This window comes from Carassius auratus, chromosome 26, assembly GCF_003368295.1.
Source record: "Carassius auratus strain Wakin chromosome 26, ASM336829v1, whole genome shotgun sequence".
NCBI lineage: Eukaryota > Metazoa > Chordata > Actinopteri > Cypriniformes > Cyprinidae > Carassius > Carassius auratus.
Genome location: NC_039268.1, coordinates 8,365,867 through 8,389,808, shown reverse-complemented (window position 1 = coordinate 8,389,808; position 23,942 = coordinate 8,365,867). Strand labels below are relative to the sequence as shown.

General features: G+C 36.5%; 2 protein-coding genes across 2 annotated transcripts in view; both read left to right on the top strand.

Moving 5' to 3' along the window:
- The first annotated feature begins 15 nt into the window (after positions 1 to 15).
- Positions 16 to 16,691, top strand: LOC113044773 (WD repeat-containing protein 19). Its single transcript, XM_074559813.1, is given in 13 exon segments — positions 16 to 173; positions 2,298 to 2,399; positions 2,496 to 2,576; positions 4,078 to 4,114; positions 4,524 to 4,750; positions 4,922 to 5,086; positions 6,405 to 6,515; positions 6,614 to 6,723; positions 6,864 to 6,921; positions 7,127 to 7,274; positions 10,304 to 10,407; positions 15,702 to 15,817; positions 16,275 to 16,691. Coding segments are annotated over 12 exon segments (1,401 nt in total). The 5' UTR covers positions 16 to 173; the 3' UTR covers positions 16,417 to 16,691.
- Positions 16,692 to 19,825: 3,134 nt separating this feature from the next.
- glrba (glycine receptor, beta a) overlaps positions 19,826 to 23,942 on the top strand; it is a 30,106-nt gene continuing 25,989 nt past the window's right edge. The window contains exons 1-3 of the mRNA XM_026204030.1: positions 19,826 to 20,300; positions 22,094 to 22,219; positions 23,337 to 23,443. Coding sequence (XP_026059815.1) covers positions 20,296 to 20,300; positions 22,094 to 22,219; positions 23,337 to 23,443 — 238 coding nt within the window. The 5' untranslated portion in view covers positions 19,826 to 20,295. The remainder of the gene's footprint in view (positions 20,301 to 22,093; positions 22,220 to 23,336; positions 23,444 to 23,942) is intronic.

The window sequence follows — 23,942 nt, the reverse complement described above, 5'->3', positions numbered from 1 at the left end:
TCGTGCGACCAGAGATACTGCTTTACGGCAATCCTTCAGTCACTTTTGGTGCTTTCAGAGAATGTCTTTGGTGCTTTCCAGAGCCGTTGAAAAATTAATTATTTAACGGCTCTGGTGCTTTTGTGCTCTGCACTTTCTTTTCTGTCGAGTCATCGACAACACAACTGACAAAGGTAAATACACGTGCTAGAAGAGTTTTTGTTTTGTTGTTTTGAAAAACCACGACGAAAATACACCCACAAAATACCTTTTTTCATCCTTGGGAAATGAGAAGTAGGACAACCCTTGCCCACTATTAGAACAATTTATCATTGCACACCTGCGAGGCATTTTTTATCTTTTTCAATTTTTATTGATATTGAGCGTGACATTTGTTTGTGTTTTTTCATGTATCCAGTATTTCTTAACACAAGAATAACACAAGTACTCAAATTAAATTTATTTTCCGTGTAAATTTCACAGTACATACATAACAACAGGTAGATAAAAGTGCCAGAAACCCCAAAAAAAAAAAAAAAAAATAGTTGCTGCGTTGAAAAGAAAAACTTGGACGAAAAAGTCCGCCTTAACATTCTGATCTCGCTGATTCCAGGCGGCAAGGAAGTCGACCGGCAGTTGAAGTCGGCTGCGTGCTGCCATCTTGTAGCAGAACTTCACTTGCGCTAGCATTTCCATTGACTCCCATTCATTTTGACGTCACTTTGACAGCGAATAACTTTACATCTGAGGCGTTTAAAGACTCCGTTTGTCCATTATTTATTTCTGAAGATACACGACAATTTATAAAGGGCTCCATTACCTTCTATGTTACATTATGGCCCTGTAGAAACAGTTTTTGTAAAAATAGGCTAACGATTGCGTCATAACCACACGACTCTCTGTCGCATTACCGTACAGACAGGAGGAGAAGCTCGCAGGCAATTAACTTAATATGGCGTACTCATTTTGCAATAATGGCGATCGCCCCCAGTGGAACGCTGGTGGAACTGCAACCAAAATTCGGCTTAATAGAGAGTGGCAAGGCTCTCCATAGACGGGCTCTGTTGTTACTAAGTGGTTGCTAAGAGACATCCAGACGCGTCGGAGTGAAGCACCCTGGGAAGTGTTTTCGAAATACAGGCACATATTTTACATACCGGTATATAAACTATTTAATGTCCAATTGTATTAAAAATGGACTGTTGTTGTTTGAAGTGCACACTTGCTTTCTCGAAGACGAATGTTTAATGCTTTTAGGAGCGTACTAAATAGCCTTTGTATGGCTGGCTAACGTTAGTAAGCTCAACAGCAGTTCATGTCTTTTAGCAGAGAAAATATATGTGAGTGAATAAAATGTATAAACTGAGAAATTTTAACTTTGTCATATTTGCGTGTCTCCTAATAAACAAAAATGTTGACCTAAAGGGCTGGACTATTTTTACTTTTTTCTTTTTCATGGTAATGTTATGTCGTTTTGTGGTCGAACTGCATTGATTTAAAACTAGTTTTGTCTCTTTTTAGCGTTTTTTCTCACGTTGTCAGAAAAGTTCAGGTCTGGATCATGTCTGCAAATGGCAGAAAACCATAGACAGTAAAAGAAATGGACACAGCGACCCCATTGGAACTCAACTGAGACAATTGAAGCCCATTTTTAGCGTTTTTTAGCACTTCCGTTTCTAACGCGCAGGCTCAAACGAAGCTTGACGACGTCAGCAACCTGTCTGACAGATGTAAATGTTCTAGTAGCTGTGCGTGCAACCTGCCATCGTTAATCTTGCAGAGACGGCGAGCTTGAGTGGGGAGTTCTTTGGCGTGAGTGAGCAGGAGTAAGTATTCTGATTAATTATTTTGTATAGTATTTTAAAATGTAACTCCAGTACGCCATATTAAGTTAATTGCCTATGAGCTTCTCCTCCTGTCTGTACGGTAATGCGACAGAGAGTCGAGTGGTTATGACGCAATCGTTAGCCTATTTTTTACAAAAACAGTTTCCACGGAGCCATAATGTAACATAGAGGGTAATGGAGCCCTTTATACATTGTCGTGTATCTTTACAAATAAATAATGGACAAACAGAGTCTTTAAATGCCTCAGATGTAAAGTTATTTGCTGTCAAAGTGACGCCAAAATGAATGGGAGTCAATGGGAATGCTAATGCAAGTGAAGTTCTGCTACAAGATGGCAGCACGCAGCCGAATTCAACTTCCGGTTGACTTCCTTGCCGCCTGCAGAAAACAGAAGGAAACTATCTTGCAGTTGCAGGGTGAATAACTTAACTGCACTTTATTGGCTGTCTTTGTTTTTACTTTATTTATCAGATGTCCTTTCTGCTCTGGTCCAGAACTGGACTACTGTTGGCACACCTAAAGGAAATCTGCGCATCTACAAACTGCAAGCTTCATGCAAGATTCCTCTTTTGGGTAAAATTAAGCAATTAAAAACACACACACACAAACATATAAGTATGAGATGATAATGAATATATTTCCTCTTTTCTCTTCTTTTCTCTCCTTCAGACCTCTGTGAGAGCAGATTCTGCAGAAGTTCAGTTCTCAGTGATGAAAACAGATGAGCGATCATCTCCAGGAGAAAGCACTGTATGTTAACATGCTCATATTACTTCATTCTTATTCTGAACTTACTTATAGGTAGAGGTCAACGTAAGAATAAAATCTTATATTCCAATCATATTTTTACATTGTAACATCAGCAATTTTTACATCACATTCAAATATTAGTAAACTATGAAATATAGTTACAAATATGAACAAAATAAATATATTATCTGCATTAACAATCAGAATATGGAATTATGCAGTTAATTATTTTTTTGTCATTTTATTTTTAACTTTATAGATGCAAATAAAAATACAATAAATTCTGAGTCTGACACCACTGTATAAACAGTGAATCTAACATTATTAAACAGTTCCAATTTGTAATTCGGAAAGGATTAGCTGCATTTGAAGCCTTTGTGAAACCTGTGACTACGCATCAGTTGAATTCGATTTTTTAACCAGCTAGTTTCAACATTGTTTGCCAACCATAACCATCTCACCTTGGCTTCTTGTTGTTTTAATATACATGTTTTGACACACATGTTAAAATTGCATGCTTATAAGTTATAACTTGCTTTTAAGTTATAACACTTAAAAACACAAAGAGATGAGAATCACTCATTTCAGTGTGTTTTTTTATATACTGCACATATTTTCCTTTCTCTCTCTAGGTATGGGGATGGCTATATCATGATTGGATTTTTACATGGCTATTTTGTAGTCATTTCAACACATATCCGTGAAACTGGCCAAGAGTTGTTTCAAGCCCACAATCATAAAGACAGACTGACTAGCATCGCCATCACAGTCTCTAAAGAAGGCTGCGTCCTGTGGATACAACTGGTAAGTGTTCATTAGTATGCTTGTGTCATTACATTAGATGTTTATACAACTGCCATATGCCACATTTCCCGGTGGAGAGATTGACTTGTTGGCCAGTTGTCCAAACCAATTTTTATGTACAGAGTCATAAGGCTGGGTGGTATATCCACCTATAAATATATGTGTGTGTGTGTGTGTGTGTGTGTATGTATATATATATATATATATATATATATATATATATATATATATATATATATATTTTTTTTTTTTAGTTCATATAGTATATATATTTTTGTAAACAGTATGGAAGAAGGCAATAACGTTTATATCGACATTGTCATTTGATACAAGTGCAAAAATAGAGGTAGAATCATACTGCGCTTCTGCAGGGAAAATGCATAATATAATTTGTCCTAAACATGCAACATGCTTTATATTAAGGGCTTTAAAATAAGTTGTAAGGTATAGTTAACACGTGTAGTTTAAAGCAGGCCTTCAGAAAGACTACCTCCCACAAACCCCTTCTGTTGTTTGTGTGTTTTTACCAGGATGTTTTTCATGCCAATTATAATAATCTTAGTTGATGAATTTTCTCTTTTCAAAGGAATCCCCCGTTGCTGTTGCAGCGGAGGTGGAGCCTGGATTCATAAAAATAAAATAAATAAAATAAAAAACACTTGGACATTTTCTAAATGTCTTCTTTTTTATTCCACAGATGAAAGTAATTCATTCAGACTTGGAACAACATGAGGGTGAGTGAATGATCGCCATTTTTGGGTGGACTGTCTTTTTAACATGGACATTTGACATTGCTGAGAGACTCGTGTCAAACTTTAAACTAAACTAAGGTAAGGTCTGTACTTCCTACAGGTGAACAATTCAGTTCTTCTTCTAATGGTTTTAAGGAAAGCATGGACAGTGCTTAGAAAGTTCACATACACAGCCAGCAGAAAATCAGTTCATGGTTGTGATGCTTATATATGATGTTTTGTTTTACGTTTAGTACGGTGGAAGAATGCAGATGCTCCAGAACTTTTAAAAAACATTCACCTAAATTTAAAAATAGCAATTCATTCTGAATACATTCTCTGCTAAACATTTTGTTTTATTTAGGCAGTGAAACAGTTTATTTGTGCTGTTTGTTTGTGTGTTTTTCTCTAGGCTCTAAAGTGATTCTAGTTGGTGCCACTAAGTTGCCATTTTCCCATAAGCCTTTGCTGTTACATAACGGGGAGCTGACATGTCAGACCCAGAGTGGGAAGATTAATAGTGTGGTTCTGGACACACATTCATTCCTCAACAACCCACACAGTGACACTAGTAAATACAAGCACCAGTCGTTACTGCAACAGGCCATTATACTGAAAAGATATATTCATGCTTCATTAGTTTGATCCGGTAGTTTATTGGGCAGGCTTAACTAAATTAAGCCATATAATACAAACCTAAATGCTTCTGAAAGCATGGTTGTTGGATGCATAGTGTATCAATGATCATAACCGATTTCACTTGATCGATGATCACAGCTCTTCAGATTTCTTCAGCAACATTGATTACAGTGTGTGTGTGTGTGTGTGTGTGTGTGTGTGTGTGTGTGTGCGCATACGGCATGGAGTGAGCTGGGAAGGGCATGTCTGCATCACATGGAGGTGAGCCTGGCCATCAGAGTATCCTGCATGATGGGAAACGTCAGTATGGTCATGTCCCTAGAGGATATACCACATGTATAAAATGGAAATTCACCATACAAAATTCATGTTACTGATCTTATTGTGAGTAATTCATCAATGAATATGTTTCAATAAAAAAAACTTTATTCAAGATGTTATCAAACAACAGACTTCTCTCCGGTTCTCAGCATAAACCCTGCCCCTCTCTTGTTATCAGCTGCAAGCTTGTATTAAGATCTGCCTCCATCCAACTGACAACCAATAAATTATTTGTGGATAAATAATTTTACTTAGATGTCACCATATGAAAAAAGACCTTATGCTACTTTGCGACTTGGCATCATGTTTACCAATTGTATCTAATGTAATGTAACCATTGTATGTATCTCTTACAGAGAAAGTAATGGCATAAAGCATCACAACAACCTGTGTGGAAAAAAATACATCTTTGTGGACATTGCAAATTGTTTTTTTATTATAAATATTTGTTTAAATGATAAAAGGGCAAAATAATTTAGTCAAGTATTGATAATTTTTTTACATGATTAAATAAAATGCATATATTAAGTAAAAAAGTAATTAATTGTGTGTAGTATGTATACTGAAGTTATTAATTATTTTGTTACCTGTATTGAAATCATTGCCTGTTTCAGTGAAGTCAGTCAGGAGCAGGTGTGTGTTCCTGTTTGCTCCAGTATAAAACACCAAATCAATGAAAGTGAAGTGACATTCAGCCAAGTATGGTGACCCATACTCAGAATTTGTGCTCTGCATGTAACCCATCCGAAGTGCACACACACAGAGCAGTGAACACACACACACTGTGAACACACACCCGGCAGTGGGCAGCCATTTATGCTGCGGCACCCGGGGGGTAGTTGGGGGTTCGATGCCTTGCTCAAGGGCACCTAAGTCGTGGTATTGAAGGTGGAGAGAGAACTGTACATGCACTCCCCCCACCCTCAATTCCTGCCGGCCCCGGACTCGAACTCACAACCTATCGATTGGAAGTCCGACTCTCTAGCCATTAGGCCACGACTTTCCCAAGCTTTTCCCTTTTCTATTCCCTTTTTCTATGAGATAGATTACATTGGTCAGAAGAAGAAAGATATCAAATTTGCCACTACAACTTAAGCCAATGTATTAGAAACACTCACATTGCAGCTTTTAGTTTTCAGTAATTAAATGTAAGAAAATATACAATGTCAGTACATGTGTCAACATGCTATCAGTCTGACAAAGATTCAATTTAGGTAGTAAGCAGCAAAGCAGCTCACTAAGTTTTGAAACAAAGATGTTTTTTTTCTGTAATATAAGAAAACGGAACTATTTAACACCATGAATTAATTTTTTTTCTGAACTGTGTTTGTAGGGAATAGAAGATCAGAATTTGATGGCTGGTCATTTGGCCATGTTCTGCAATGACTACAACTGAGCCCAGGACTTGTATCCGACTTCTTTGTATGCTATGGCAGCCTTGGAGGTAAAATAGACACACATTCATGAAAGTTTACATGCACTGTATGCATCTATACTTCCCAAGTCACTGTGACTGTAATAGTGGAGCTATCATATGTGTAGATGAGAAGGGACCTTCAGCATTGGGACAGTGCATTACAGCTGGATAAAAGACTGGACCCTGATGAGATCCCATATATCTCTATAGAATATGCCATACTGCTAGAATTTGTGTAAGTCAGCTACATTACATAAGATAATTATACCTGTTTTGGAGACATTACATACTTGGTGACGTGGACTTGTTTTCTGTGCTGGATTACTGTGTCCGACTGTGTTATCGCTAATGTTGTAATGTTGTAATGCCCTCTTGTGGTGATTATACGAATGCACTGGCTCACTATGAGAAACAAATGACCGGAAACAACAAAGTGAGTGTCTGCACATTTGTGAAATGATGATCAACAACTTTAAAGGGAATTCTTATCCGGAAATGAAAATTAAATGAAAAGGTTATTATGATTCCACCAGAAAGGGGGCAAGTTTTGTGCCTCATTGTGATGGAACAAGGCTTTGCTCATTCAGTGACCGGTGCTGGCGGGAGATCCTGATGTGTGTGTGTGTTTGTAGTTTCAGGATCATGATCATGATGAGAGCTGTTTGGCAGGAGTGGCTTGTATGTCTATTCGTATGGGTGACATTCATAGAGGAGCTAACCAGGCCATCAAACACCCCAGCAGAGCTCTAAAGAAAGTCTGGTGGAGCTATTCTGGATACCATGAAGGTGAGTGTGTGTGTGTGTGTGTGTGTGTGTGTGTTTATGTTTGTTTATTGTCTCAATAAATTAATGTAGTGGAAAAGTTAATTATTTCAGTAATTTAACTCAAATTGTGAAACTTGTGTATTTAACATATACAATGCACACAGACTGAAGTAGTTTAAGTCTTTGGTTATTTTAATTGTGAAGATTTTGGCTCATATTTAACAAAAAGCCACCAATTCACTATCTCTACCAATTAGAAAACTTAGTATTAGAAGTATTCCAATTAATAAAAAAAATAAAATAAAAAAAATTGTGAATTGTTGTCCTTCTGGAACACTCCACCGTTTTTTGAAATAGGGCTTATTCACATTATTTCCTACATTTAGATAGGTGGGCAAATGCATTTTTGTGTCAGTGCATGCATTGTTTTAGTTCGACTGGGTCAGCGTTAGCTTAGCTTAGCACAATGAATGGAATCCTTTGTTGCCAGCTAGCATGGCCGGAGTAAAAGTGATCAAAAAAATAAAAAAAACCCCACTTAATTACTTCTTGTGGACTGCGTATTCACAACGAGTACAAATAGCGATCCAGATTAACACTAGGCGATTTCCTAGGCAGATATTGGCTTGGGACTATATTATGGGGAAGCACAGGCGAAGCACTGCTGCTTAGGCGAAGCACTGCTACTTCGGCGCAGAGATATCACGCAACACATGAAATACCACGACTTCCGTCAACACACCGGCGTGAATAGTAGCTGCCTGGCTATTTTCCTTACAGTACACGAATGGCGATGAACATGGCTGATTTTGAGAGAGACGAAGAGGGTGACTTCTCAGACAGTCAAGAACCAGAACCATACCTATTTGAACCAGAGTTTACAGAAGACGAGCTGCGTGCTTTAGAAATAGAACGACAGTAGGAGACTGCGGTCAAGCCAGCCGCACTTCAGAAAAACACCGTCAAGCCAGCCGCGAGTGAAATTTATATGCGCGTGTATTAGTTGCGATCGCTCAACAGCCTCAGGACGTGAGGATGAGAGCCAACATGAACTGGTGGTGTGAATGTGGGGGAATATGCCAATCTATGCCGACGGAAATAGAGTGTCTGTGCTGTAGAGAGTGGGACATGTTTTTGCCATTGATGACCAGGCTCAACACGTCAGATCAAGAGGAGCGTGCCCGAAGTTGTGTCACATCTACAGAGCATTTCACATCGCTGATCCATTCTGCAGTACTCGATTTTTTTTTCCGGTGTGACAAAGTGAACTGGAAAAAACGCCCCACGCCGAATGGACCAAATGGACAGCTGTCCACAGAGTAAGTGATTATTTTAATCATGACGCATGTATAGATCGACCCATGTTATACCTGTATTCACATAGAGTCGATGTTTTCATGTGTTGCGTGATATCTCTGCGCCGAAGTAGCAGTGCTTTCTTCTGTGCTTCCCCATAATATAGTCCCAAGTCAATATCTGCCTAGGAAATCGCCTAGTGTTAATCTGGATCGCTATTTGTACTCGTTGTGAATACGCAGGCCACAAGAAGTAATTAGGTGGGTTTTTTTTATTTTTTTGATCACTTTTACTCAGGCCATGCTAGCTGGCAACAAAGGATTCCATTCATTGTGCTAAGCTAAGCTAACGCCGACCCAGTCAAACTAAAACAATGCATGCACTGACACAAAAATGCATTTGCCCACCTATCTAAATGTAGGAAATAATGTGAATAAGCCCTATTTCAAAAAACGGTGGAGTGTTCCTTTCATTTACTCTACATGTACTCAATACTTGGGTAGGGGCTCCTTTTGCTTTAATTACTGCCTCAAATTCAGCGTGGCATGGAGGTGATCAGTTTGTGGCAATGCTGAGGTGGTATGGAAGCCCAGGTTTCTTTGACAGAGTCCTTCTGCTTTTTTTGGTCTCTTGTTTCTCATTTTCCTCTTGACAAACCCCGTAGATTCTCTATGGGGTTGAGGTCTGGTGTGTTTGCTGGCCAGTCAAGCACACCAACACCATGGTCATTTTAACAAACTTTGGGTGCTTTTGGCAGTGTGGGCAGGTGCCAAATCCTGCTGGAAAATGAAATCAGCATCTTCAAAAAGCTGGTCAGCAGAAGGAAGCATAAAGTGATCCAAAATTTATTGGTAAACAGATGCAGTGACTTGTATGGACCAACACCAGTAAATGACATTTCACCCCAAATCATCACAGACTGTGGAAACTTAACACTGGACTTCAAGCAACTTGGGCTATGAGCTTCTCCACCATTCCTCCAGACTGTAGGACCTTGGTTTCCAAATGAAATACAAAACTTGCTATCATCTGAAAAGAGGACTTTGGAACACTGGACAACAGTCCAGTTATTCTCCATAGCCCAGGTAAGATGCCTCTGATGTTGTCTGTGGTCCAGGAGAGGCTTAACAAGAGGAATATGACAACTGTAGCCAAATTCTTTGACACTTTTGTGTGTGGGGACTCCTGATGCCTTGACCCCATCCTCAGTGCATTCCTTGTGAAGTTCGCTCAAATTCTTGAATCGATTTTGCTTGACAATCCTCATAAGGCTGCAGGTCTCTCGGTTGGTTGTGCATCTTTTTCCTTCCAGTAAACTTTCTGTTAACATGCCTGGATAAGTTGTATACAGCACTCTGTGAACAGCCAGCTTTTTTGGCAATTAATGTTTGTGGCTTACCCTCCTTGTGAAAGGTGTCAATGATTGTCTTCTGGACAACTGTCAGATCAGCAGTCTTCCCCATGATTGTGTAGCTAAACTGAGAGACCATTTTTAAGGCTCAGGAAACCTTTGCATGTGTTTTGAGTTGATTAGCTGATTGGCATGTCACCATATTCTAATTTGTTGAAATAGTGAATTGGTGGGCGTTTGTTAAATTTGAGCCAAAATAATCACAGTTAAAAGAACCAAAGACTTGAACTACTTCATTCTGTGTGCATTTAATTTATTAAATTTAATAAAATATTGAAGTTTCACAATTTGAGTTGAATTACTGAAATAAATGAACTTTTCCATGGCATTCAAATTTTTTTAGATGCACCTGTAAACAGGCAGCAATGGCCTATGAAAGTGCATGAGACTGGGACAATGTTGTTCGAATCCTACTGGAGCATCTTAACAAGCCAGGGCTGGTCTAAGGTAAGACAACAGTGTCAATCAACTATCATGGGAGGGGCCTGGGTCTGTGTGATGTCAAACCACCAAGAATCTGAAAATGGCTTGATATCAAGGATAAAAAATAAATAGAAAAAAAACACAACATCATTATAGGTGGAATGTGTACAAACACTGTCAAAAAAAATAAAAAATACTCTAACAACATGTTTTTTCTTAACAAGTGATTTTTGCATCTGATGACCCCTTTAAGCACCTATACACTTAATTCAAGTACTTAGCTGGTCTTGTTCTGTTAGTGTGAATGTGTGCCTGGGGTTTTCCTGTGTTTGAGTGATTATGGCTCAGCGATCCAGTTCCTGGTTTTGTCACATTGCAGAGATTAAGCTTTTCAGCTCGCTCAGCAGCATGGGCAGATGGAGGTCTACGCTGAAATCATGGGTGATCTCTCTGATCTCACAGTTGGGGCATTCCTACTATGCAGATTGCATTTCTAAAAATGCAGTAAACCCTGTTATAAGAATACTTCTTTTAATTATTGCACAACCTTTTTTTAAAAGTTGACAACATAGTGCTGCATGTACAGTAGGAATGACCTACTTCATTTAACTACACAGCACCATTTACAAGGCTTATTCAACAAAATTCTAAAATAATTTTTATCATGCTGTATGCATGTGTTCAGATGCAGAGGCTACAATAGTGGACTATCAGAGCATAGCTCTGTATTTTGAGGGGGAGAAGAATCATCTTCAGGCTGGGAAGTTCTATTAAAAGTGTGGATAGTACGTACAGCAGGGGACGAGAACTGTGTGTGCTGCTTGTGTAGATTCCTCTCTCTCTTTCCTTCCCATGCCTGAGTGCACTTCCTCTTGTCTTTTAAGCTCACACTTTTTGTCACACTTGGTTGCTCTTCCCTCTTTGCTCATTATCTCCAAAGGGATTCTTTACCCAACTGACTTGGCTAATTACATCAGTCATTAAATGCTTATTAATGTATTTGTATCTGTCTACCCACACACAGGCACTGAAGCACTTTTTGAAATGTCTAAGCTTAGAGATGGCCATTGAGACAGTGAATACAGCTGGGGAGCTACTATTTCACTCTTTACTACTCTACAATTCACAAAATTTATCAGAAAGGGAGATGCACAATGATTATACTGTATATGTTTTAAAAAATTACCCGCTTGATATTGTAAGGGATCTTTCAAACGATTGGGATATTTTAGCTCAAAATATGTCAGTATTATCTCTAAATGATCAAATTTAAGACCATAATTCACAATTCACCATTTTTTTATATTTAAGAAGTTTGAAATCATTTGACAATGTATTAAAAATAAATGTGTAAAATAAACATACTTAAGATGACAAAGTATTTTTCACAAATAAATATTTAATACAATTATTATTTGAACAAATGCCAAATATCGGCTGACCAGTATGTTGATTGATGATCCATTGAATCTGATTAGACTGATTAGATTAGTGTTCCTTTAATAGAGTGTTCCTTTAATAGAGCTGAAAAAAAAAAAACTGGATTTAAATCAAAAATACAATTATTTGGGAATTTTATATAGCATTAAAAAAGCAGCAAAATGTGACAGGTTCATGTGACATTGAAGACTGCAGTAATGGCTGTTTAAAATTCAGCATCATAGTACTAAATGTAATAATACTTAAAATGATTATTGTTTGTTGTCCTGTAGTTTTGATCAAGTAAATAAAGCAATGGTAGCAATCTTACTGGCCCAAAACTTTTGAACATTGGCGAATAGACCACAAAAATTATTAATATACGTAGTTGTGAACACAACAACTGAATTTGGAGTCCATAAATGCTTATTTCTTATTTGTTCCATGACCCTGCTGGGTCCATCACCACTTATGGCTCGAGGACTTTTACTGGATAGGATTATTTTCATATTTTATTAAATTAGACACGAGGGTTATCTAGTTGCTCCAGGCAGCTCTAACATTGCCATTTACTTTATGATTTTATCAGGTTTTTCTTTTTCTTTTGTAAATGTGTGGGATCTCTTTAGAAAATCTGGGCACTGGACCCTGTAAATGTCTGCATTTAAATGTATATAAAAAAATATGTATATGTGTGTGTGTGTGTGTGTGTGTTGCAGTTGTACTGTAAATATGCTGTTGTACTCATTTTCTGATTGGTTCCTTTTGTCTCTATCATCTCTCACTCATCATCTCTCTCTTGCATGTCACTGAATGTGTGCAGTCTCTTGCCGTGAGTAGTTCATTGCACCTGCTGATGTTTCTCTCTGTGGTGACCCAGCAGAAAGAGTGAAATTGTGTTTGTGTTTCAATTCCTCTGCTTTATCACTCAAAATTCTGACTTTATGTGTTTTTGTAGTAGTTATTTGAACTGTTTAGGTAAAAAAAAAAAAGTTTAATTCAAATCAAGTTATTTGAATAGGGTGTTCTACCTTATCTGGTTGCATCATATTCATATATATATATATGTATATAGTATATAGAAGTGTGTTATCAGAAAAAAAATGTTTCGACTAGATATTGTTTGTTGGTTCTGCTCTTTCCTGGATGCAAAATATATATCTGTTCTGGTTGTACATGGCTCTCAAGCAGTACAGAGAGGCAGCAAGAGCTGCTATTATTATTGCCAGAGAGGAGCAATCTGCAGATGTGATTTCAGTGTTTTTGATTATCTGTGTAGTGTAGGTCAATGGAGTGAGTTTACTACACAGATTGTCATTCACTGTTATTGTGTTAAGTGTACATTTTTGGGAGCGTGTTGAGCTAATGCAGACTTAAAAGTGTGAAATAAGAAGATAATACATATAGGGGAATTCTCGGCCTTTGTTTGTGAGTGTATTATGTGTTGTAGGAAACTACAGGAATGCCCACAACATTTTGTTCAGCTTGTATGAAGAGCTTCAGACACAGCACATTAAAATCCCAGCAGAGATGGCCAATAACCCGATGATCATGCAGAGCTGCATACCGGTGAAGGTGGGAAACACACATTACATTTATACATTTAGCTGACGCTTTTATTCAAAGCAACTTACACTGCATTCAGGCTATGCATTTTTTTATTTTTTTTACTTGTATGTGTGTTCCCTGGGAATGGAACCCACAACCTTTTGTGCTGCTAACGCAATGCTCTACCACTGAGCCACAGGAACTTATGTGTGTCTTATTTTCTCACATTTGCAGAAAAATAGAAAAAATATTATGCTAAAAATGAGTGAATGTTTTTGCATTATATTACAAAATATCAAACCAAGTATCATATTACCACCACTCAAATGTTTGGTGTTGGTAAAAAATTTTAACAATAATTTTTAAAAGGTAAGAATATTTACATTTTACAAAAATGCCTATTTCAAATAAATGTGGTTCTTTGGTTATTTGTTTATCATGGATTACACAAAAATATTAAAGTCAATAGCAGGAAATGTAGAAATTAAAGACATAGATTTACAAAAAAATAATAATTTAAAAAAAGTAATGGCTGCTGAAAAATCAGCTTTACCATCACAGGAGTTAATCATTTTAAAAGAGATAAAAAGAGAAATATTAAAAGAGAAAAGTTATTTTAAATTGTAATAATAAGTATTTGACAATGTTAAAGTGTTTTTATCAAATAAATGCAGTGTTGGTGAGTACAAGAGATATTAAAAAAACATTTAAAAAATCTTCCCAAATTTATTTCAGTTTTAAATTATAACATATTGTTAAGATAAAAGTATTATGCACCTTCTGGTCATATATTAATATGATGAAATACCCCTGTGGTTTACACAAACACGTCTGTGAACTTGAGGGCAAACTAACTTCACAAAAAATCACCAAGATTGCGGTTGTTCATCACTTGATTTGATGTACATTTAAGTGTAGTTTAGTGTTCAAATTCTTTTGCGGCCCCAGTTTATTATTTATATTTCATATTTATTTAATGAAGAAAACCTAAAGGAGACACCTACAAACGCACACACACACACACACACACACACACACACAACACACACACATACAGTACATACTTCTGTACTGTTATGGCTGTCAAATCCACTAGACATTTTCTTATATAGAGAGGAGATGACCATCTCTGATTCTATATCACTGGTTTAACAGTCAGTAATAGATCACTTGGATCTCGTGTGCCTTGTAAGCTTATTATAATGACCCTGACATCATTGAAACGCTTTGAGTTTTACGACAGTGGTGAGTAATGAGTGGTTTCCACACAAAAGCAGTTTATTCAGTGTATTGAGGCTTCTCCTTCATAGTCTTTGAGGTATTCCTGAGCATTATGCCTTTTGAAACTAACTTTGGATGGGCTGGATCCACCTTTAATGTAGCATAAAACAGTGTGTGTGTGTGTGTGTGTGTGTGTTTATGGCCTATAGACACTGTCCCCATCCTTGACTTCAGCCCCCCCCCCCCAACCCGTTGTCCACACCGATATTCAAATATTTTAATATTTACTTTTTTAGCACAACTCAGTTTACATCTCCCAATTCTGACTTTTTTCTTTGAATTGTGATCAAAACTGCATGTTATAAAGAACTGTGAGACATAAACACAATTTAACTTTTTCTCAGAATTGCAAGTTTATATCTGGATCAATTAAATGCTGGATTTTCAAAAGTATGACAAATGTACAGTTCATGACGTAGCACAAAACGAAACGTGATTGGTTGCTCTATCTGTCAGGCCTCTTGGGCGGGCCTTGGCCATTCGAAGCAGCCAAAATTCCCAGACATTCTGCCGTGTGTCTAAAGGTCTGGCTACGTGAGACTAGCGAGCTACAAACTCAGAAAAAAAAAAGGGTCAGAATTGCATGTTTGTATTGCACGGTTCTGAAAAAAAAAGAAAATCTGAATTGCGATATTTAAACTTGCAATTGCAGAAAAAAGTCAGAATCGAAAGTTTGTATCACACAATTCTGAGAAAAAAAATCTGTATTGCGATATTTAAACTTGCAATTGTAAGAAAAAGTTCTGATTTGGATAAAAAGTTGCAATTCACTTTTTAAATCATGTTCAGGCCTTCATTCAAATTCACCCCTCTTTCCACCTTTTTTTTTCAGAAAGCTGTGTCAGTGTCTCAAAATTCAGTTTCAGTTTCAAAACCTAGTGCTTCATAGAAATAGTTCATTTTAATTTTATTTTGTAGTCATCTTTTTGTAGTCACCTCTTGTGGGCCTTGACCCCCTTGTTTAGAACCACAGGTGGAAACTGAAAGCAGCACATATATTTAAAATTAAATTTGCTCCTATTTTCGTGACCCAATCATTGACTTTTTTCTGTATTGCATTGGTCGTCCAGATACTACTGAGATGGAGGAGGAGAGCTCACCCTGTCCCTATTCCAGCCACAACCTGCCTGACTGTGAACTTCTCTGTCCTGGCTGCAAAAACAATCTGCCCTACTGTATCGCCACAGTGAGTACAGACAACTTAATCTACTGCATCACTGCACTGCCTGAACACAAGCAGATCTTGCTCCGAGGGAGCGACCTACAGCTTCAGTTCCATAGTGTTAATGTTAATGTAAACTGCCAGAAACCCAGGCCCTATTTTAATTTCCTCTCTAGGTGCTATATATATTTCATTCTTGGCTTGTCTGTAACTGTAATGAGAGGAATGACAATAAACTGAACTTTTTGGTGTGTATATGTAGGCGCACACAGTTACTCAGTTTGTTTGACAGATATGTGTGTCATTATTTTCGGGGTCGTCACTTGGTCAAGGAGGATTGGTGTGTCTGCCCACACTGTGATTTCCCTGCTCTCTATTCACAGTTCACTCAGTCTCATCCATCCATGGTCCATCCATCCATCCTCATATCTAGTCATCACACAATCCATTGATTTTCTGTGTTTGTATGTGTTTGTTTCAGGCTCTTGGAGACGGAGTCGGTTTGCCCCATGTGCACTGTGACTTTAAATATCAGTGAGGAGAAAAAGGTTCGAACCGCTCCAGATATCTGCAGCAGGACCAACTGGAGCACTGAGATCCAGAGAGCAAGAAAAGAGAAATGAAATGGTAATGAGAAAAATATCTTGCTGCTTTTACTCTAATTAGACCACTAATGAAACTCTAAGTCTAATGAAATGCATCTGGTTTGCATTTTGGATAATCTGCATAAAGTTTCAGTACTTAAATTAACAGTCACATTTCAAGTAATAGTTTACCCAAAAATGAAAATGCTGTCATCATTTACTCACTCTTGTGTAATTTCAAGTATGTATGAATTTCTTTCTTCTGTAGAACATAAAAGTAAGATATTTGTAAGAATGCTGGCAACCAAACAATGGTGACCGTTGACTTTCATTGTACCGAGAGAAAAAAAAGAGAGACATTTCTCTAGATCTAGATCTTTTATGAAGAAAGATAGCCATTTCCCTTTACATATTTCCTATTTATTTTACATAATTTTGAAAGTATACTGTATGTCAGAGATTACACTTTGTAACACTTTTTTTTTTCATAATTAAAATTTTTGATTAAAAAGGATTTAATATTATTAAATATTTATATGTCCTTAATACTTTCATGCAGGAACTGTTCTTTAGTTGTGTATATTTACACATTTGTCATAAAAAAAAAAGAAGAAGAAAAAAAGCCTCCCATATTTTATTGCTTAATGATATGGAAATTCAGTGTTTAATAATCATTGTTTCGTGATCATTAAACGGATGTTTTGTGTAACTGTGCCCCTTATGTTTCCGGTTTACAGAATGTTGAGAAGCCAGGACTGATATTCTTTAATTGAAAATGCTAAAATCATTTGTATATATATTTATCAATATTTCAAGAATTTGCAATCATGATATAGTCATCTTAAAATGCAGATGAAAAAATAAAATAAGTACAAGATTTTATGTATATTATAAATGTTTATACATGTCTGTATAGTAACTAGATGAGGTGGGCTATACTCAAAGGTACAATTTGTAAGATATTTACTAGTGTTATATATTTTGTCCAGCTGATTACTAACAATATCTCTAATGTTTTCAACTACTTGTAAATCATGAGAAAATTCCCATTCTAAACAGTGACACGGGGCAGTGCAGTCGCCTGTCAATGACTTTAGTTACCCTTTGTTAACGCCTTTACTGACGTAGAAACCACATGACAACAATGTCGTGGACAAATGCGAAATGCGAAAGTAGTGTCTAGTGTCCAGTAAACCACTATCTTGCTTCAAGCAGTTCCTTAGTTACCTCTTGCACGTTTAATGGTGGATTGTGTTACTTATTTATGGAACATTAATTACTGTTTACCGTCTTCCGCTGGTTCCGTCGACAAGGACAGCTCCCGTAAACGTAAGCGTACGGGCCAACCAAACGAACCAAGAAGAGTTTGGGACAAGAGGAGAGAAAGAGCGAGGATTTATATCGGTGTTATTTTTCTAGATGGAGAAAGCTTCACGACAAACTTCAACTATAAAGAGATGCCGATCTTGCTTGCGTTTTACTCGACAGGTGAGTTGTTTTGATTTGTATCTTTACAGAAAACATATTCTATTATAATGATCAACAAGCTTAGTATTATGGGGCATACATGCCAAACGTGGGGCTCGCATCTCTAGACCTGTGCGAGGACGCGTCTGATCCATAGTCTGATCGCGTCTTTGCTAAAACCCATGACTTATCTCTCCGTCTGATTGATGGCAGTCAGTTGGGTAGAAAACAACATTTTTTTTTTTTTTTTTTTTTTTTTGCTGATGAACAATCAAACAACAAATACAAAGAAAGTTGAACAATTACAACAATGAAATGACGGTGGATGACAGTCAAAAAAGAGAAGGAAGACAGTTAATATACTAAGTATTAAAAACAATGAAAAAAAGGGGGTATTACTTCAAATTACATTTCACTCAACAAAACATCATACAGTTTCACAAAGTTACAAAGTTTGACACTTTTTTTGTTTTTAAAGAAGACAACAAATCCCATCATTCCACGCTCCTTCTTAGCGTCATCAAACCAATCGATTGTTATTGTTTTGGTAGTGCGCCCTCTAGTGTCAGGTCCTATAACATGTACCTTTAAAGGGAAACTACCAACATTGATAATAATTAAAACATGAAATTCTCCCAAACACTCCTTCATCTGTCATTGGTCAAAGAACATGTAGCCCTGTCCCAAACTCATTGGCTAAGTGTTGTTATGTCAGGTGGCTCAAAAAAAAAAAAAAAAAAAACAATGTTGAAAAAATGCACCCACAGCATTTATACTTTTGGGGGAAATTAAACAGGTAAAGAAGAGCAAATTAAACACCACATGCCTCCAGTAAGTAAGGGTTAATCAACCGAAAGTTCAGGGCTTAGCTGACGCTAACTTAACCGTGTTTTCTGGAATACACCCCAGCTTTAGTCTGAGTGATTTGTGCTGCTGTTTTATAGCTTGGCCACAAGAGTTCAGCACTGCAGTGTGAGCTCATCAAAGTAGAGAGATAGTTGATCTAACCACCCAAGTGCTGACATTTATGTTGAGCTGAACTGACTGTTCATCATACATGTGGCCTTAAACTTTGTAAAATCGAGATTTAAAGTCACTTGCTCTTGTTATGTGTGTATATATATATATATATATATATATATATATATATATATATATATATAAAGTGTACCTTCTTTTAAATGCTTCTGAGATGTAGGCCAAATGTTCTGGATTTTGACTAAAATAGTCTAATTATAATTATTGGAGTTTTTGAAACCTGAATTATGTGCTTTGAGATTCAAGTCTGTGCTTTAAAGAGAGAGAGAGTTCATTATTTACTCACCCTCATGTTATATATATATATGCGTGTGTGTGTGTGTGTTTGTATATATATATATACATGAATAATGTATTTTTGTGTGTGTGTGTGTATATATATATATATATATATATATATATATATATATATATATATATATATATATATATATATATATATATATATATTAGAGACAATAAGATTTCATTTAATATCATTTGATCAGTATATTCTGTTTATACATAAATATATACATATACATATATATACATACATGAAAAATGTGTGTGTGCACACACATACTTGAAAAACATTAAATATGTTTAATCAGTCTATTAATATTAATTAATTATTAGATATATTGTAATAAGATTTATATATTTTTCTCTAGAAAGAGAGGGAATACGATGATTTATGTTTGACCAGTATATCATATATATTTTTTGCATGATTTTATCATACATTTTAAATAAATTAATTATATATTTAAATATAATTCTTCTTATTCTCCGTGTACCTTCATCTTGATATTGTTTGTGTGAATCTTATTCTCTCGTATTTCCTTTCTCACATGGGATCATTTATCTTTCCTGCCACTTTCTCTCTCTCTCTCTCTCTCACACACACACACACACACACACGAGCCCATCCCATGCCCTCATTTACTCCTGCGGGCTCAGTGTAAATCTGTTAAGAGAGCGGACTGCGATTTAATGCGACACAAAGGACAAATCGAGGTGAGGAGGAGCTGTTCACAAAACCACTTACACCTCGTGAATTTCTTGAGCATCTCTTGCTTAATATGATCAGAGTGGGCTGCTTTCACTCTTATGCTTTTATGTGCTGCCAACAGCTTTCATTTGTTCATCTTATGATTTTGCATAATACAAGTCCTTTATATGTCCAGAATCACTTAATGGTATTAGCACAGTACGATTCGTAAGTTAAATCCAGGCAGAGAAAGTGACGCCGGTGCGGGACAGCGCGTGCTTCATCACGCGAGAGCACAGCAGCAACCCCACTGCAGCGGGACAGGTGCATCCACGCGCAATCCATCACACACACCGAAACTGAACCCGAGTGTGGATGTACATACAGTGACGGACATGTGTGTTTGAGCGGGGGACACTAATATCAGCTGTTTTCTCTTCATGAGGTAAGGAACGTGTGTTTGTACTGTAATATAGATGAGATGATCTCACTGACGCGGTTTTTTCGGTTCAGCATGATTTCACAAGTTCTCAGAGTGAGTTATTACGAGTGTCTCTTTGTTTTATCTGGTTGTATACGTCTGCGCCGGGAGGTCTGGAAGTGTTTTGCGGTGTTCTCTCGTGTTTCCACTGCGGATCTCTAGTGCTGGATTCGGTCCCGGGGCGAGCGAGACCTCTTATTAGCGTTAGGCTAATTAATCTGCACATTAAAAGGTCTGGTCAAGCGAGCTGTTCCTGGGGTTTTGTAAGAGATTGTGTAATGAGTTTAAGCAAGACACATGTTTCTGATTATACTCATCTAAATCAAACACTTTAATAAAGGCCTGTATGCAGTACTGGGCTAGTTACGCAAAAAATTGTAATATATAATTCTGTAAATACTCATTACTAGCTGCTCCTTTCAAAAGTAATATTAATACTTTACCGTTACTTTCTGGCAACAGTAATTACATACATTAGTTACTTTTCTTTCTTTTCATTTGACCAAAATCCACATTGGTTCACAGGCAATAGTTTCAGTAAAAGTGTTTAATCTTATTGTATTAATCTTATTTATTGTCATGTGTAGCTTGAGCTAATTGTAGCTATAATTTCCTGGTTATATGATATGATTATATTCCATGATGTATTTTATCAAAAATATTTTATACAACTTATATCTGGATGTGGGAAAGCCATGTAATGCCAGAGTAAAGTAATGCCACAACTTAGATCAGTGTTGAAATGTTCAATAGCTCAACAACTAGCCTTGGTCTCCTATATGAAAATAAGTAACTATATTTGTGGGAGACATATAATACAGTGCAAGCCATACTTTTCCCTAGTATTTATTTAAACTTTATGAGAAATTTCTGAATTTGTCTCATCCCCCACTTTCCATTCAACCCTGCTATGCTGTTACATTTCCATCTTTAAAAACATGCACTGATCTTTTGTACATCACACATAACGGATGACATCATTCTATGTATGTTATGCATTAACTTGTTCAAATGAAATGAATGAAGGAAGAGTTAACTTAAAATGAAAATTTGCTGAAAATTACTTAACCTCAGGCCATCCAAGATGTAGGTGAGTTGTGTTGATGTGTTGCTAACCAATGGATCATCTGCAGTGAATGGGTGCCATCAGAATGAGAGTCCAAACAGTTGATAAAAACACAACAGTCATCCATAAGCAAACCAAATTACTCCAGTGTATCAATTAACATCTAGTAAAAAGAAAAGCTGCATGTTTGTAGAAACAAATTCCTCTAATACCGCCTTTTCAGTTGAAAAACGTCATAATGTAAGGGGGTTTTATTTATTTTTTCACTAGAGGAAGCATAACTCTGGATTATTGGCTCATTTTGGCTAGAAGCGACAAATTAAAATGCACTAATAATGGATAGATTTGTTTCTCACAAACACACGGCTTTTCACTTTAAAATATGATAATTGGTGACCTGTAGTCATATTGTGAAATTTTTATCAGCTGTTTGGACTTTCATTCCGACGGCACCCATTCATTTTTTTTTTCAAATCTGTTCCAAAGAAGAACCAAATGCATCTACATCTTGAATGGCCTTAGTACCTTTTCAGCTACTTTTCATTATTTGGTGAACAAAAAAATAATATAAATATCTTGAAATTCCTTTATTTCAGATTTGACCTGATATTTTATTTTTGGTGGCATTCATGTGATGCCACTGTTACATTAAAAGTGTTTCTGCTGACTAATGTGTCTGTGTGAGTTGCAGGTGTGCAGTCATGGTTCTCAAAGGTCTGATCGTGTTGTGGCTGTTGGTACAGTTCTCTGCAGAGAGCACTGCAGAAGGAGGCAAACACAAGAAGGGGAAAAAGGGCAAGCAAGTCATCTGCCCCTCGTAAGTCTCCCAGGGAGTTGCGCACATATGTGTGCTGATTCCATTATCATTTAAGGTTGCCAAGGATGCATGGCTGTCAGTCATGAAGAATTACAGTGCTGTTCAGCAGAGTGAAAGTCTGGCGATAAATTTTGGAGCCTGCCAGACTGGTTGATTCTGTTAGCACTGGTCCAGGACCAGCTGTGTCCTTGTTAACACTCTCTGTTGCATACTAACAGATCCAGTTAATATGGCCTTAGGCCATAGACAGGGCCAGTGGTCAAAATGTTTTCTGATAGCAGACACCATTCCAGATAGGGCTGGGTGGTATACCAAGTTTGAAAAATATATTGATATATTTTTTATAAGCGATACGGTGTGGCAATACTGTTTATATCGATATAGGCCTACAGTAGTTTGATATGAGCACATCTAAAAAATATCTAGCAGAGAAAGTGCATTATTCAGTTTGTTCTAAATATGTGACAAGTTTTCATAAGTAGTGTAGTTTATAGTTTCAGATAGTTTAAACATGTCTGAGATATGCTGTTTTCCTAATTGCATAACTTACATTTCACAGGTATATTCTCCATCTGCAAATTTTAAAAACCCATGGAAATATTACAATGCTAGAAAGTAATGTGATTTTAATAAAATAAAATAAAATACACATAACATATATGCCTATATGGTTACATTCACTTTATTATTATTTTTTCATAGCCTTTAATATGCATTGTTTGTTTGGACAGCATTAAGCAGGATGTGAAATATACAGTGTATATATATATATATATATATATATATATATATATATATATATATATATATATATATATATATATATATATATATATATATATATATATATATATATATATATATATATATATACACAAGCATAGAAAATACTGAACTATATACCATATACTGCAAATCAGCCAAAAAATTCAAAGATATACATTTTTGTTGTTCATATTGCCCAGCAGAAGAATGATGTGTTGAATAGTTCTTGAATTTGAGAAGGCTTTGACTCTTTGCCAGGGCAAGTTATGTCCTAATATGACTTTAATAAGTGATGTACTGCCAGTATAGTGTGTGTGTGTGTGTGTGTGTGTGTCTGTTTTGACATTGCCAGTCAGTTATCAGCAGAGGACTTGGACAGAGTCCCAGCCAACTCAACCAGCAACATTCTGAACCGCTTGTTGATGACCTATGATTCACGAATACGACCAAACTTCCAAGGTACTTAGATTCCAGTTTACTACTTTCATTTTCCTTTCTAAATAAACCCTGCTAATAGTTGTTGAATAACCTAAATGATTTGCTGAAAAATAAACAAAAATATTAAATACATTTATGGCCGAAAAATATATAATTATAATAAGAATCAGAATGAGCTTTATTGCCAAGAATGTTTACACATACTAGGAACTTGCTTTAGTGACAGAATCTCGTGCAACATAATGACAGTGACAAGACAAGACACAGATAATAAAAATAATAATATACAAATATACAATAAAGACAATGTACAAAATAGCAAAAACAATATACAATATAGACACATTTGTATGTACATGTATGTTATGTGCAAATTTTAAATGTAAATAAGTATGTATGTTAAATAAATAAATGTATGATAGTGTTGTGTGTTCCACATTTTATTGTCAAGTGTTCATGAGATGGATTGCCGGAGGAAAGAAACTGTTCTGGTGCTCAGTGTTCTGTAGCGTCGACCAGA